The 17467-nt window shown below is 37.6% G+C and overlaps 1 protein-coding gene and 1 long non-coding RNA gene across 2 annotated transcripts in view; one reads left to right on the forward strand and one right to left on the reverse strand.

The window, feature by feature from the left end:
- LOC136836757 (plexin-B-like) overlaps window positions 1-12492 on the forward strand; it is a 524153-nt gene extending 511661 nt beyond the window's left edge. Inside the window, 3 exon segments of the mRNA XM_067101308.1 lie at window positions 1298-1920; window positions 2204-2362; window positions 10524-12492. Of these exon segments, the coding sequence (XP_066957409.1) occupies window positions 1298-1920; window positions 2204-2362; window positions 10524-10679 (938 nt within the window). The 3' untranslated portion in view covers window positions 10680-12492.
- LOC136836758 (uncharacterized) overlaps window positions 8139-17467 on the reverse strand; it is a 48550-nt gene continuing 39221 nt past the window's right edge. Inside the window, exon 3 of the long non-coding RNA XR_010852465.1 lies at window positions 8139-10745. This is a non-coding gene — a long non-coding RNA (uncharacterized lncRNA). The remainder of the gene's footprint in view (window positions 10746-17467) is intronic.

Genomic DNA, 17467 nt, shown 5'->3' on the forward strand with positions numbered 1-17467 from the left:
CTTTACTAGGTTTTATCTTCCACGGATCTCCTGCCTCACTTCTTACACTAACCTTCTCATCTAAGCAGGTCTGGGCCTTCCACCTCTTGTGGTGCCCACATGAGCCCAGCTAACACTGTCATGTGCTATTCTCCACGGGGACTTGTGCGACGGACAAGGGTTTTAATACACTGGTGAAAATTAGTTAATTTCTTTTCTCGTCCAGTCACCAACATCGAAAAAATTGACTCTGTTCATTCTCTCTGTCTATACGTTTCTATAATATTGTATGTATACATACGTACACTATATATATATATATATATATATATATATATATATATATATTCATTCTCTCTGTCTATACGTTTCTATAATATTGTATGTATACATACACTACATAATATATATATATACACACATTATATATATATATATATATATATATATATATATATATATCTGCTAATTTAAATAGTACTGTGATCACGTTGTCGTACAGTAGCCGGTTAATTAAAGCAGAAACTTTACCATACTTCATACTTCTTATTACTTCTCCCCTACTGCCCATCATTTGAGTACTGTTTCGTGATTATGTAAATTACATGCTATCCATGTGAGGATGTTTTGGATTAGAATTCCTCAGGGTTCCTTTTCGTTTGGACTTTATTTTTAAACAAGTGTTTGGCAGTTGGCAAACTTTAATTTGTGAGAAAGTTATAATGCATTAATATATTCGTTAGAGTTGAGGCGATGAGCCCCGGTGCTGGACGAAAATTTATTGAATATGTTGGCTTTATTCAGCACGAGATATCGGATTTCACAGCCGGGAAGGTACTTGGGGAATGTAAATGAATTACGCTGTATCGGAAGTACATCCAATTAAGTCTTTATTACATAACGAAGGGTATTTGTACTTGATAATACAGTCAGTGCTAGAGGTGGTGTCTCACGAGTACATTTTCCAGCATCTTGCTGCCAAACTTTTGACTTATTAACTGCTTGATTTACTTCCATGAATTAGCCATTTGTGACAGAAATTGAGTTATTAAAGTTTTGACTGTCATCACTATAATGAACAAAAGCAGGCTTAATTGTACACAAATATGAAAATTGATATTTGGTGGTACACAGTTTGGCGACAAGATGCTAGATACCAGAAAATAAGCTCGTTGACACTGCCTTAAGGAAGTATGGTTCATTACAGTGTTAATTTTTTTGTAAGTCTTGATTTAAGTTTCAACATTCTCGGTAAACAGAGAGTTGGAAGCTGCATAAATCTAGTTTTTACAAATATTTCCATGTTACACTGTTTCAGGTACAGGCTATTATTCCTACGCCAATAGCGTGTCCCCCTTAAATTCACCAGGTGGAGTGGTTGAAGGCGGTGGTGATGGTTGCAGTAATACGGTGGGTCGAGGCGGTGGGACCGGCATTCAACTTTACCACTTGGTGAGAGTGCCGGAAGAGAATGCTTCTGGTACCCTTGGTTCATCTAGAGATGGCCGTGATCGCACGTACGGCACTCACAAGGCCATTCCCGAGATTTTCTTGACCCGATTATTGTCCACCAAAGGTACCGTCCAGCAGTTCGTGGACGACTTCTTCCGCACAATACTAAGTGCTAATGATGGTTTAGCACCAGCGGTGAAGTGGCTTTTTGATCTCTTGGATGATGCAGCGCGTGCCCATGGCATCAATGATCCTGAAGTGATTCATGCTTGGAAGTCAAATTGCCTTCCGTTAAGGTTCTGGGTGAATTTCATCAAGAATCCCGATTTCATATTTGACATCGGAAAGACACCAACAGTTGACTCATGTCTATCTGTAATAGCGCAGACTTTCATTGACTCCTGTTCAACAGCTGAACATCGTTTGGGAAAAGACTCGCCCTCCAATAAACTACTCTTCGCCAAAGATATCCCGCGGTATAGAGCACAGGTAAGCTATTTGATTTTAATGGGTTTATACATACAGTAATTTCAGGAGATAAGGAAATTTTGTTTGTTTTCAGTAAATGTAGTTATAACACTAAAATTGTCATTTAAGGTATCAGACGCTTTGGCTTATGGTTTCCAGGTAGTTTGAAAAGTTATTTTTAATATCACAAGGTTTTCTTGAATCAGGAGACACATATTTTTACAAACTAAGTTATTACTTTGTTTTATTTAAATTGATTCGTAGAGAACTTGCTAATTTATCATTATGAAAATTTCCATCACAGGTGAAGAATTTCTACAGTGATGTAGCGACTGCACAGCCAGTGAGCGATCAAGAATTAGGTCAGCATATGCAACAGCTTTCAGCAGCTCATTTGGGACATTTCGATAATTTGGCAGCACTAAAAGAACTGTACATATACGTCACCAAATACCACGAACTGGTAAGTATCCCAGCTAGTAAAATTAAGTGTAAAAGTAAATAAACTTCCTTAACTTGTATCTGTAATTCAAGTCTTGAATTATAGTCTCTCCATTTTCTATATGTTGTTAGCCTTCATTTTATCATTTTTTTTCTGGATGAAGAAGTTGTGTGTTCTTTTGACCAAACTGGCTAAGTTCCCCTTCTTTCAACAATTTATATTCTGGATGCCTGCAGCACTATTACTACCACCACATCCAACTTGAGACCATTGACCTGCAGTTGAGTGTCTTCCAAGTCCACACACCCCTGAGACTAGTGATCCATTCAAGTGTGTACCCAACCCACCTTCGATGTATTTGAGAACATAATCATCTCGAGTGGGATGGATTCAATGGAACTCCCTCACAAGGAGGTTTCTTTCATCTATCCACCTCAAAAGCTCCCCCATTTTTGTTGTCCAAGGCATGCAGTGTTGGGTGATCAGTATTATATACTAAGACCAGCATTGCTTCAGGCACCATACGAGTCTCCAGGCACAACAGGTTGTTCTTGATGGGACAGGAATTGTGCTGAGATCTCCCCAGGTTTGTTGAGATGTGTCTCCACAGGAAGGGCCCCTGCTGCTGCAGCTGTGTTAATCAATATAAACAAGTACATCTGCTGTTTGGGGTTGAGTTTTGACTTCAGCCTGCTTATCACAATTCTCAGATTGTGACAAAATCTTCAGAAGTTAGTCATGTTCATGTACGACTGCTCTCCGAAGATACCAGGATCAGCCCGTCAGCAGAGTACCAAAACAGATATAAGTCCACCAGTAAGTAGGCCTGTTGAGACCAGTGTAAACACTCTTGTGAATACTTTTGTAGCAGTTGCTAGGCCTAAGACTTGGAGACTGTCCCATTGAAAACAAAGGTACTTTCAAGAGTCTGGATGGATGGCTGTCTGAAAATTCTCATCCTTCAGATCTTGCAAAAGCATGAAGTCACCCTTTCTCATAGAAACCAACACATAATGTGGGGTTTCCATGTTGAGTAGAGAAACATCTGTTGCTTTTCCACTAGGAATATACAGTTGTATAAAGCTGGAGAGCAGGATGATTCTTCAGCACTGATAGGACTTCCACTGACAGAACAGAAGATTCCGACAAGTCTGAGAGTAAGCTGGAAACAGGACTAGTAGTCTGTGAGATAGTTTAGGGCGACAAGCCTTGAAGGGAAGTCTGTAGCTGTCCCAAAGGACTACCTAATTCACCTCCACCTTAACCTCTCCAACGTCCACAGACAGGCAGGCATTCCTGAAGGGACAGCAGGAGTAGATGAAGCAGTTAAAGGCATGAACAGCAGATGCATCATCACATTCACCAATTGAATCATGCTGGGAAGACAGAGCTTGTGCAATTTGATTTTGATGTTAGCAATCACCAAATGCTTGAGAAGGAGTTTAACCACTAAAGCCACATTGTTTTTAACAACCCTTTGTGCCAAAGTAACCCACCTCAGTACTACATACAGAACAAGCCATGGCAGCTTAATGGGCAGACATTTAAACAGGTGTATGGGACTAGGTAGGTATAGAATGAAGAAATACTGGCAGCATATTTCCTTCAGAAGATACTGACAGTACCCTCTCCCTCCTCAAACCACTGGGAAGGAGACCAAAAACACACCTCCAGCAAAAAAGTCAGAGATAGCAAAACTCATGGCCTCTGCACAATGAACAAAAAGATTTGAGTGTCAGTGACATTCACTCACTCACAAACAGGTGAACACCTGTGCCGATTATTCTTTTTACAATCCCACTGAGCCACATATGTAAACCAGTTAGGCATAAAAATGTTTCAACAACAGTCATGTTAGAGAATGCAAGTAAGTGCTCCTTCCAAAGCACACCAGTCAAAGGAAAACGGAAACTGCAAAGAAGTGTATGTGGGTGGATACCCACAATTCCATGTGAGAAAGAAATTCGAAAACCTTGTTTCCAAGCTAAACAAATCCAGCTTTCACGAAGGATATCCATTAAGTTCATGGTTTTGTATCCCTTTAGAGGAACAATTGGTTTTTACAGACTTCCTCAGAAGCTAGCTTATGTAGTACTAAACAAGGGGAATGAAAATTAATACTTGCATTGATAATTTGTTTATACTTGCAGTGAAGTTTTTACGTTGTTTTATTCTTTTCTGAACAGTTCTCCTTTGCAATCTTATTACAATTCATCTCTATTTTACTTTAAAATGCAACTGTTGCGTTAAAAATAAGTGAATAATGTACCAATTCTTTAATATTATTCATAGGCATACAAAACAGCCTTTTTTGTACAAATATTCCTTAGCTGGTCATTGAAAGTTGTTCCTGATAACACGGTGTTTCATTGGAGTTGGATGGGTTAGTGGGGAAATCCCCGACACCTGCCATTAGCCAGTGCTTTTTCTCTCACCATCAGGGAATGTTGGGTGTTGAGGCTCTGTTTTGTGTATCTAGGATAAAATACAAATTCATTTTAAAAGGTTAGTATTTATTCATATGGGAGCACGAAAAACGTCACCTTCTGTGTAGCAGACCCACTCCATACTTGGAAGGACTCTCCAGCTGGCTTGTAAAGTTGAATCCCCACTATGAAATACCATTTTCCTATTCAAAGTCATGATTTGGGGGGGAAGGGGGGCCAATGTCTCTTGTAACTTACTGTACAATCTGGCCTAGTAATAGGGCCCTGAGCCATAGTGAGATGTATGCACTCTCCCTTTAGTTAAACTTGTTTACAATTCCAGCCAGAAGGCTTAATATCTGATTCAATTATGATTGGTTCAGATGATAGCTTTACAAACACCCCCCCTCTCCCCCGCCTTCCCATTACAAGGCAGAGTGGTGGGGTCTCACACCTTATGAGCAGAAGCTCTAGGACCAGCGCCCAAGCGTTCAGTTTACATGCATTGTGGACACTGGGCTGACCTGATGCCTTGCAGAGGATGGAAGAAGGGAGAGAGAGACCCAGTCGGTTGCTCACCCATTCAGCCTCCAGTTGTAGGCCATCTGAGTACTTTGATTACTTCTTAAAGCCAGAACAAGATTGTTTTTTTGGATAGTTCTTTCTTGTGCCTGATAGTGTATATAAAGGTGCTGACACTCATGTCTTAGGGATCAGGTCCTGCTCACTCTGTGCATGAGAGCATTTTGCCTTGATCATCATCCACAAGTCGTGGATCCCTTAAAGGGCTAGTACACCTCACGCAGTGCACTGTGGTCTTTGCTTAACCTAGCTGCAACCTCTTTCATTCCTTTTACTGAACCTCCATTCAAATTCTTTTTCTTGCATATTACTTTCCACCCTCTTCTAACAGTCGTTTCATCGCATGACTGGACCTCATAGGTCCCAGCACCTGGCCTTTGGCCTAAACTTGATACTTCATTCATTCATACAAGTCATGGATAGAAGGGACCAAGAAAAACCCTGTTTCATTGTGAACTGACAGGTGTTGCCTTTCACCAGATTCATAAACAGTGAAAAGATATAAAAGGCCTTGCAACTTGTCAGCACCTTCATGAAGGTCAGATCTTGATCCAAGGCCTTTCTAGTGCATGAGTTAGGGCTGCAGAGGATAAGAACTACTTCTCCCTGTGCTGTGGAGTGAAGCTGACAAATTGGACAAAACTCACTAAAGCTCCTATAAGTAATGAAAACTATATCAAAGAAGAGGACCATGCCCTCTGTTGGAAGATCTAATTCAGGACAGCAATAAGCTTCACTGCAAGGACTGAGAAGCTTGTCTCAATGAAGATGAACAAGTAAATCCATGCTCTGTAAGTAGTTCCCCACCTCTGACATCAGTTGGAGAAAATTGGTAACTCCATGGTACGTGTTAGTTGAGGCTTCTCTAGACATGGCTGACAGAGAAGATTGGGGCAAAGGGGAATCCCTGGGTGCCTTAACCAGAAGAGCTACTAATGGATGATATCCATTTCTCCATGTAAGAAAGGAAGGACCATTCTGTCCTATTCTGCTGCTGGTAGTTGAACTGGTCCACCGAAATATCCTTTCCAGCCTGATTACCCATAGCTTTCAGACCAACAGCATGGCATGTTACTCATCGTGGCTATAGAGTGACCGTCTTGCATGCTGCAAATGTTCCCAAGATGTTAATGATGAAATTTCTTATCTGTCTGCACACCTAAAGCAAAGATATCTTACAGCCCTCACTGTTTTCATATGAGAACAAAATCATCTTTCCAAGATGAAAACTTGAAAGAACATCCCTTAGAAGGCTCTCATTGTCCAACCACCAAGGAAGGTCCACCTTCATTCTAGTTTAAGGTGAGAGGAAGGGTTGCTTGAGGCAAACCATATTGCTGCTTCATTGCCCCAGGAGTGAGTGTTGGTGGAGGTCCCTCAGAAGCATGAGTGAACACTGGGAGTTGTTGCCATCCAAAGCAGACAAAATCTAACAGACAGACCTGACAAAACACGCACTTCCTGGATTATGGAAAGCAGGAAGTCTCCCTCTCTGATTGATTTAAACAATGAACAAATTTTCAACATCTGAATCAAGTCTGTAGCACAGAACTCTTCAATGGATGGGGAGAGAGAGGGGTTTACTTCCTAAGAAGTACCCTTCAGTGCCCCAGAGGGCTTGAAAGGTGTCTGTGTCTGCTATCTGGATAACCTTTCCACTGCCATTGAACATTTTACAATTTATAAATCATAAAGAGAAACCAAAGTGGGTCTGTTTTGCTTGTTGAAGCTTACAGGGAGAAGAGTGTAGACAAAAGAACATGTATCAGGGCAAAGTTTGCCTGTAGGTTGCACCGTGTTCTGAGAGATAAGTCAGTAGCTTTCCTCCTCACACAAACCTCCAGAACTTTACCATCTAATCAGAATGCACATGTTCAACTTAAGGTTGAACCACGAAGTTTGAAATTGATCAGAAATGTTGGACCGCGAAGTTTGGAACCGATCAGAATTGTGTGCCACAGTTCCATAAACTTTTTTGTACAATCAGCCAAAACCAAACTACTTTCATAACTGTAAATGAATACACACATATTGGAAGTATTGGACAAAAACTGAGTCTGCAAGTGGTGAGCAGGATTCTAATGGTAGCCTTTCAAGTGGCTGTTTGAACAAAACAGGCCCCAACTGAGAGTCCAAACAGTCTTTTGTACATGTACAGATTATCACAATATCAAGCAGCATTTTATATTGGCAACTTGTCATGCATGATGAACCTTCTGTGTGTATGCAGACAATCAAGGGAACATGGAGACACATGTGTCTCCATGTTCCCTTGATTGCCTGCATACACACAGAGGTATGAACATTAGAAGAGACCAGGACAGCCTTCATGTCTCAGGAGGAAATGGAGAGACACTGGTTCACAAGCACTCTGAGAGAACCCAATGTCAACCACACTAGGCATCCCACCCACAAATGAGCAAGAAATGCAGCTGCCAATCTCTAAAGAAGGAACTTTTTCCTATTTTTATATAGGGTAAGCACAATGCCTTCTTTACAAAGGACTTTTGATTTGGCGTTGGGGTAGTCCGTAGCCTCGATCGGCTGCCCTGCCTGACATCGCTTAGACCCCAGTAACGATGTGTACGTGTATCGTACCAATCCCCAGCTCCCTTTCTCCCAAGCAGCGAGGAGAACTGGGCGGTTAGGTAGACAGTTCGAGACGTGTGAGGTGTCTGTTATGTTTTTAGAAGATGTTGGAGTGGCTTTGTTTATGTGTGTATTAGTCTGTAACACCCATTTGCTTTTCAGCAAACCTATCTGTTGATTACATACGTAATCCCGGGGTGTCTACACGGATAGCAAAGTGTCCGCCTTCTCTGACCAGTCGGCTGCGGATTTGAACCCGCGCTACAGACCTCTACGAAGTCCTAGGCCGCTGCGCTACCGACTGAGCCATCGAGGCTCTGAGCCTCACTCTCATCAGGTGCAGTAAAAGACGTATAGAGGCAGGAAACAATGTTGGAGGAGTATCACTAGTGGTCCTACTGCAGGCAAGATAACTGCTACAGAACACTTATCATGTGTTGAGTGTCTTGGTAGGGAAACAGCAGCGAAAGTATTAAATAAGCACTAAAGTCAGTCAGTACTTCAGCAAAGCTGCCAGTGAAATGAGTAGGCAGGGCCAAACCATGAATATCACTTTTGTTTCAATTTGGGGAGAGCTTAGCATGCTCACCTGGATTAACGCTTTTGGGGACCATAGGTACTAAACTGCCTGAAGTGTTTAATCCTCTTGTTGAGCCGAGGAGAGTGAACAGAGGATTGAACGAGAGAGAGAGAGATTCGGTGGTATTGAAGATGGTGTAATCCTCTTCAAAGAATCTTCCTTCTGCTGCTGCTGAGCCTTAACACTGAGAAGAGATCAGCTAGCACACTACTCACAGGACCACCTACAATTAGAATGTAGAACAGCAAAATTGTTTTACTTTTATGTGTCACTTTTCTTGTTAAAATTCATGTTAAAAAGTCCCAGAAATGAAATGAAAAAATCAACTTTGTCAAAGTGCATGGCAGTTGTGTGGCCAGGTGAAGAGGTTCTCCTACCGCCTGTCTACCTCTTCCAATTAACCACCATGTTACTAAGTTTCAAGTACTACTCCAGTTCATGCTCAGAAATATTACTACATAAAAGGTGATGGTTTTAGTGTAGGAACAATACACAATGGAGGATATGCAAAAGAAGCCAGTGTGAAGAAGGCTTGACGAGATGGGCTTTCTTCAACGTTGGTGGATGATGTTTTGTTTACAAGAGTAGTTTCTCTCTCTCCTAGCGTGCATCCTGACAGTCTTCTTTGACTTTGGATCACCCATATTCTTAATTTATTAAACCACACAAGTCAAGACGACCAAAAAGGAAATGGAAGGAGGCAAGGGTGAGATGTAAAAAGGCAAAGATGTCCAAAATAGACTGCCAGGGAAAAACTAAGAACGTGAAATTTACTCTATAATGAAGATGGTTGTGTCCAAAACTTCTTTCTGCAAACATCTTTTACTTCCACTCCGGTTTAAGATTAGGAACTTGGCAAATGGTAAAGAATCATCCTTAAACTGAAATGAAACAATTTCTAATATTGCTGTCTGCAAGATGATTTAATATTTCCCAACTTAATTTTTTGACTGCTGCAGCTTTGATATTTTCGCATTATCTTTAATTTCTCTCATCACCTGAACAGTACCGTTAATTGTTTCCTTGTAGTTGTGCCGATCCCTTCTGTTCACATCTATCGCAACCTTTCTGAACTGGTGTATTGTACATTTCTCATTACCTTTTCTTTCATATTCATCCCTTGAGGTTCCATCCAAGAGCTTTCTGCCTTGTCCTGTCATTCTTTAACCAACTGGTCTTCCTGTTAAATCTTCGTTTTCCTCTCAGGATTACAGGTTTCTTGGACAGTCTTTTAAACCGATTCTTTATTTTCTGTTGCTTCATATTGTGTAAGTCTTCGGCAACTGTAGTTGCTCTACTGTACAGTTAGTCTCACTCGGCTTTATCAATGCTGTAATGACGAGTGAGACTGTCATAGTAGAAAATCTTTTTTCACTTAATACCGCCTCTTTGCCTTATGCAGTTCCATCCAGTTGCCTTTGTACTTTCATTTATGATCATAATGTGCTCATTTCATTTGTTTCCTCCGTCCAGCCAGCTCCTTCCTTCTTTCCCACATCCTAGTTCTCGGGTACTTTGCAGGCCCTGTCGTCTCCGTATTTTTCCTATTGTTTGCCATTTCCTGCAAGATCTTTTCGATCTGGCCTTTTTCAGTTCATTTGAAAATTGTCGCCTTGGGTTCTTTAACATAACTAGTTGAGTTATGTAAGAGGAAGCTGTTATGGTAAGTTTGGCAATTTTATGCCACATCTCTGTCACCGTTTTCGTTTCTTGGTTGCCCAGCCTTCCTTTCACCATTTCTCTAAAAAGTATTTCTGCAATTTTAAATATTGTAATGCTCCGAGATTTTTTTTTTTTTTTTTTTTTGCAAATAGAAATGTGGTGTTCCCTCGAAATTCTGATCTTTAGTTTCCTGAAAATATATTAAGGGAATTTTTTTTGAAAATTGTACTATCTGGTAGGAAGAGTGCCAAGCCCACATTAAGCTTACAGAAATAACTTTGAAAAATCAAATCTTTCTTCAGTTACCCTTTTTTTTCTAATCCTCTTCTGTTTTCCTTTACAGATTTTGGAATCGCTGGATGCCGATACTTATTGCCGAAAGTTGAGTTTGGCGCACCGTTTACAGTCAATCGGATACATCTTGGAGTCATACAGCCATGCAGGTCCCTTGGCGCCAATGCCTCCCCTCCAACTTGCTGGTCAGCTTTCAGAATTATGAAGGGACGCTACACCCTCCCCGCCATGTCAAGGAACTCTGACCAGTCCTCTCCTGTAGTTCCTCATCCTGGAAAAAATAAAAGGCGAGGGAGTGGAAGTTACGCTTGACAGATTATGTATATAAACTTATAATGGAGAGTCAGCCTTTTTTTTTTTTATATGGCGAGTGGAAGTGCTCTTCCATTGTGCAATAAAGAAAGTGACAAAGTGAATTTTATCGCATTTCATATGCGATTATGCATGACATACTAGTTGAATGTTTGTGTTTTTTTCGAAATTACAAAGAAAAACTTGCGTTAGAGAGACTGAGTTTTTCAAGTCTAATGAAACTTATCACGGTGATGTGTGTATATAGTACAGTATATACATATATATAAAAGTGAAAACGCAGTGTTATTTGACACTTTAGACAGTTAAGAATTCTTTGCCTTTGTATTGGCAAACTGAATGTGATACTTTGAATTTTCATATTTATGTGTTAGTCGCTGTGGTCTAGTAATAGTGCCTAAGGATACAATGTTCCTTCTTCTTACTCTCTCACACATACTCATCAGTGCTTAACAAATCACATTTCCACGTGTTGCTTTAGTTATTTACCCAAACTCTTACTGGCCATGTGCATCCTCCTATATGGAGATTCATTTCGATAACCACCAATGATGGGGTTATTGTATTTATCCATTTGTAAGTAATATTCTTGTTAGTATTTTTTCTTTCTCGGATGACTTGCGGATTAATTTTTGAGCGATGCCTCCAAAACTGCTTGGTGCTATGCCATTTTCAAGTTAATCAAGTAACTTAGAAGAAAGGACATGAAATTTAAGTTTTAAAATGACCTTACGATGTGAAAAATTCTATTCAAGGGAGAATGGGAGTGTACTTCGTCCAGGCGTCTGCATTAATTTATTTCGACATTGCATGGCTAAATTTTGATGAGCACATACTGCACAACCAACACAGTGTTAGAGATTATTAAAATTACTAGTAGTGTTAAATTGCCAGGAATTTGTTTCCTTCGTGACCTAAAATGCAATCTCATTTCTCCTCGAGTTAAGTTAATCCAGAGCCTGAGAATCACACTAATCCTTTCCTGTATTGCTCTCCATTTCCATCCACTGTCACCCTGTCCACTAGTCTCCTTTATTTATATAATATATAGGTTCTGTATATATCAAATTTGATACTTGACAATTTTATGTCCTAACAACAACAACAACAACAGCAGCCCCCTCCCCCTTTGTCTTGGATATATATTTATATATATTTTCTTTCATTAGGATTTTTATAAATGCAATTTTTGGAGGATGTGATAAACTTTATAGGATCAAAATGCTTTTTATATGAATGGCAAACGATTCAAAAGGTATGTGTACTTTTGAAGAACAAACATTGGAGCCATATTTTCCAGTTTATAACGCTTTTATTTGAGAATGAGTTGAATTCACTCCGTTACTATAAACTTGGTTTTTTATTTACAAGTTTACTCAGTGGAGATTTTTTTACATTTCTTTTATCAACTTGACAATTTAGTTGTATGTGACATGTTTGTTTTTCTTTGAATCTTGTTACGTAGTGGCTCTTACTTTTTACCCTTCCCCTTAAGTGGTCTAGTAAAAGTGTATGTGCTATGCAAAGTCACCTGCTTTAGTAAGATGATATTAAAAGGTTAAAAACTAAGATGAATTTTGGGGACATTGTAAATTTGTACAGAGAACTTTTGTTAATGTAAAGTATTTTTGTAAATGTGTGTATGAGGGCATTGTGTAAAATCTTGCAACTTTACTACCAATAAAGTGAGTGCCAAGAAAATCAAATGAGTTGTATTAATCACCTTTGACCATAACGAAAACATATCAATAACAAATGAACTTTGATAAAAAAAAATGAACTTTTATCAAAATGAAATTTAAAATTATAACTACAGAAATCGGTGCGATATTCAAGGACTTGTGCATCCAAAAATCACGCTTATATATGCCAAAACGCAGGTTTAGGAAATAAAAAGGACAATTATAATCTTATTCAAACTAAATGTTATACGAAGACTTCGAATGTTCACGAAAATAAATATTTATTTGCTGACAAAGAAAATAAATACTAACAACACTTCATTTTATGAAGCTAGGCATTGGTCCGTGTCCTGACTGATAGTGTACATCAAAGCTAACAATAAATTAATGAACCTCACCCTCGGTGACTACACAAGTAGATAGATAGTCTTCGATTTCAATGACAGTCGATACGACACACTAGCAAAACGTGAATTATAATAAAAATCCCTTTGCCAAACAGAATAATTAAGAAACATGGGGATGAAAACTTTAAGGAATACAGATTGGGGAAACTCGCGTCTCTCCTGAAGTCTTTAAATTTCACATGGCACATTATCTAAACAAGGAACATTAATCAGAAACTAATAAAATGGGAAATTTATATAAAACACTGTTGAAGAATGTACATCGCAAAATTTCTAAAACATTCCTTAAATTTCTTGGTATCCGGTAAAATCACAAAAATGGTTCGGTAATGTTACGCCACGATCTCTTCCATCTGATCTAGTAAGACCCATACATAAAAAATTTCTTAATGCCACATTCACTACGTAAACAGCTGTATTTCTTCGAGGAAGCTAATTCGTTCAGAAATTCTATCAAAATAATCTAGTAAAAGCCGTAGATTTATATATAAAAAAAACATGCAAATCGAAGTTAAGTATATCTTAGTTTAACCAGACCACTGAGCTGATCAACAGCTCTCCTAGGGCTGGCCCGAAGGATTAGGTTTACTTTTACGTGGCTAATAAGAACCAACTGGTTACCTAGCAATGGGACCTACAGCTTATTGTGGAATCCGAACCACATTATAGCGAGAAATGAATTTCTATCGCCAGAAACAAATTCCTCTTGTTCTTCACTGGTCGGTCGGAGATTCGAACTCGCACCAACAGAATGGTAGCTGAGAACGGAACCCGCTCACCCAGCAAGGAACTACAAATCGAAGTGAAACCGCAGATATCTTGAGTAACATCAGTAACACTTCTCTACTAGGGTAAAAGTAATAAAAGACTATGATTCTCAAGTTGTCATAAAACTAGCAACAAAACTGCAATTATGAAATACATTGTTATCGAAATTAAATAAAGTACATCGGCTCCGTATCGTGTACATCACGTAAAATTTTGAACATACTAACCTTCAACAGAATTTCGCAATGAATGTGTTAATAATAGTTATGACAGATTCCAATAGGGGAACCGTTTCTCGGCCTGTTTGGGGACGTTCACCTCAAAAATCGTCAGGCCCACTGCTTGGAAAGCGAACCCAAGAGGCCGAACACAATTTACAAAGGGAACTTTCGAATGGATTTTCCAACAATAAAAAAAGGGGGCAATTTGGGAAGACCACCTGTTATCTACATGATTATATTTTCTGAAACACCACTCGATTCAAGAATTGTTTGCCAATTAAATGCAAAGAGGAATATTAGTAGAATTACATGATGCAAACTCTGAAGCTCAATAAACGAAAGGTACACTATTCCCAAAGCTAACGTGAACAATTTATTGAAGTTTAAGTTAACATTTCTCTTAATATACTGTACAGTAGGCATAATTATATATTTATATTATATACAATAATATATTATATATATATATATATATATATATATATAATTACATAATTTATATATATATATATATACATATATATATATATATATATATATATATATATATATACATATATATATATACATATATATATATACATATATATATTTTTAATTGTCCACATATAAAAATATATCTCATATATATTAAACATATATATATATATATATCTATATATTATAAATATATATATATATATAATTACAATTTTATATATGTATAATTATATATATCTATATCTATATATATATATATATATATATATATATATATATATATATATATATTATTATATATGTATATATTTTAATTGTCCAATAATGAAAAAATATATATAAATCTCATAGGAAATTAAATATATATAAATATTTCAACTTCTATTATAGTCATCTGGAGATGACCTATTTATATATAAGCGAAAGTCTTAGCATATTTAATTTTCATATATAGATTTTACATACTATATATATACATATATATATATATATATATATATATATATATATATATATATATATATATATATATATATATATATATATATATATATATATTACAATATTATAATATATATATATATATATATATATATTATATATATATACTATATATATATATATATATATATATATATATATATATATATATATATATATATATATATATATATATATTATATATATATATATATATATATATATATATATATATATATATATATATCACCTGGATTTCATAACAATTTATTTTTGTTAGTCATCATTCGACGTATGGCTAAGACATCCCACACCATCAGAGGTACTCTAATGAATTCACCTAATCACTATTGAAAGGCGGGATGTTAACCGCCTCGAATCATTTGAAAATTAAATGAAATGTTTAAAGACTGTTCTAGCGACTATTATTCGACTCTTTAATCTGTGACTCACAACGCGCTGTTTACTTCATTTCACCATGTGATTTTACAGAATAATTCAAAAAATTTTTACTTTCACTAAAATATTACCTACATATTTTCCGCTATCGTTAATCAAAGAATAACAGGTAATTAACAACTACATAAATCTCGGTTAATTATCCGAAAACGGGACCCCATTCTAAGCCGGAATTATCACAGTATCTCTTAGTCGGAACCAGAGATGGCATCCATCAGCTCAACATTTCCTAAGCGGCTCTAATGGTGTGTAAATCCCGTAGATTTTGTCACAGTGCGCCTTCGGAGTCCGCGTTAGCTAACGATCCCAGGGAATTCAGTGTTGGCGTAACATGGTGTCAATTATGAGGAGATCTGTATTTCCCTACAGTACAAACTGTGACTCGCCGTTTACCTCTATTTCTTGAAGATATATCAAAAAATATATATCGATACGAAACTTACGAAATACTTGATATTCAACCAGAAAAATAACAGCCTAACTGGCTAGCAATATATTGCTTAAAGAGTTCGTAACAAATGCATTACGGTCAGCGAAAGACCCGAAAATGATTAAACGTACTAATTTACTTTCCATTACATATTGAACCTGAAACGAATTCAATATAAAAATAACTACAAAGAAAAGGGTAAATTATACTGAATAATCCAATAGACGTAAAGTTCAAGTTTCACAATTAATTGATAAAACCGAGCAGTACTTATTTTAGGGGTTAGAGTAAAGTCATGTTGTAGAGAGAGAGAAAAAAGTGTTCCATTTAAAAATCTTTCTGCGGTCATGTTACGTAATAAAAAAGGAAACAGAAAATGCCAATGCTTAAAGATATAACAGAATGAAAAACTGAGCCGAAACGACCATTCCAAGAAGCATACAATATTATACGAACCAGTAAGCATACCGTGAAAATGACGGTCAAGTAAGAGAGGGTCGAGACGGCATGTCCCAACCCTAAGGACGACACGTACCGTACCAAATAATCTTCCTAACGCGACTGTTAAGTGTGGTAGGATATACAAGGGTATAAGATGCACAAATTAACTTCGTGAATGAAATGCTGTGAACCTTTCATACCTTCATTCGGCATGCTTATGAAAGGGCCAGTGGTAAGGAAGGCTGGCCCCAGGCTGGTCAACGGCAGACTTTCATTATCCTTACACTGTCATTTTCACACGCATAACTCGCTCATTGCGCTTTGAACTATGAAGATTGCATGGAGTCTGATCACTTTAATGACATAACAGAGATCATAAAAAGTGGTATCGTAAAACATACGTAGAAACAAATTTAATTCGTATAAGGACAAGTGGAGTGAACTGAAAATAATTTTGGAAAAAACTGACGAGGATGGAAGATTTGAAACTTGGCTTAATGAATCCATTATAGCCTACTCAGTTTGGCAAAAACTTCAACACTACGGAATATTTTAAATAATAACTTAGTCTGCAGTACTGTGATAGCAAAAAAAACCTTGATCGAAATCAAAACCATCTTATCAGGGAATCAGGGGCTGGGGTGGAACAGGTATATGAAAGACTATAAAAACCCGAGGGTGAAAAATGAAAAATTGTAAATCAAAGTCCCATCAGATATATAACGAGAAAAGAGGAGGTTCATGCGACGATAGAAAATGACCAACGCTTTTAATCACAGGAAATGATGAGAGGTTGGTAGCATCAATGAATAGTGTATAAGGATACGAGATATAAATATCTGTGAAAGCAGCGAGTTTACTATAACATCATTGTAAACATATGAGAAAGTGGAGAGTTTACCATAGCAGTAATGACCGTGGATAAACATATTTGCTGTTAACTAACCGGTTCCCCGAACCATTAATGTGATAGAACACACCCCACGTTTCTACAATCATGCGCAAGGAATGAGTAGCTCTTTACAAATTTAGACTCGGATCTACCTAATTATCCGGGCATTTCCTCGAGCTGGTCGTCACTCCCTCAGCGAGAATAAAGAGCAAATGGGCAAAAATTTAGCGGCATCTCATTTGCCTTGCTCCATAAAAAGACGTGAAATTTAGATACGATAGAGAACTGATGCCCCTTCTAGTTCATTTTAATATATCCATACCAAAGAGCAGTAGCCTGCAGCCTATTCGATTATATTCAGAATTGTACACCACTCTCTCCAAACTTTGAGAATTAGTTTATGGACTTCGAGGTGGTATAT

The sequence above is a fragment of the Macrobrachium rosenbergii genome, chromosome 56, assembly GCF_040412425.1.
Source record: "Macrobrachium rosenbergii isolate ZJJX-2024 chromosome 56, ASM4041242v1, whole genome shotgun sequence".
NCBI classification, from domain to species: Eukaryota; Metazoa; Arthropoda; class Malacostraca; order Decapoda; family Palaemonidae; genus Macrobrachium; species Macrobrachium rosenbergii.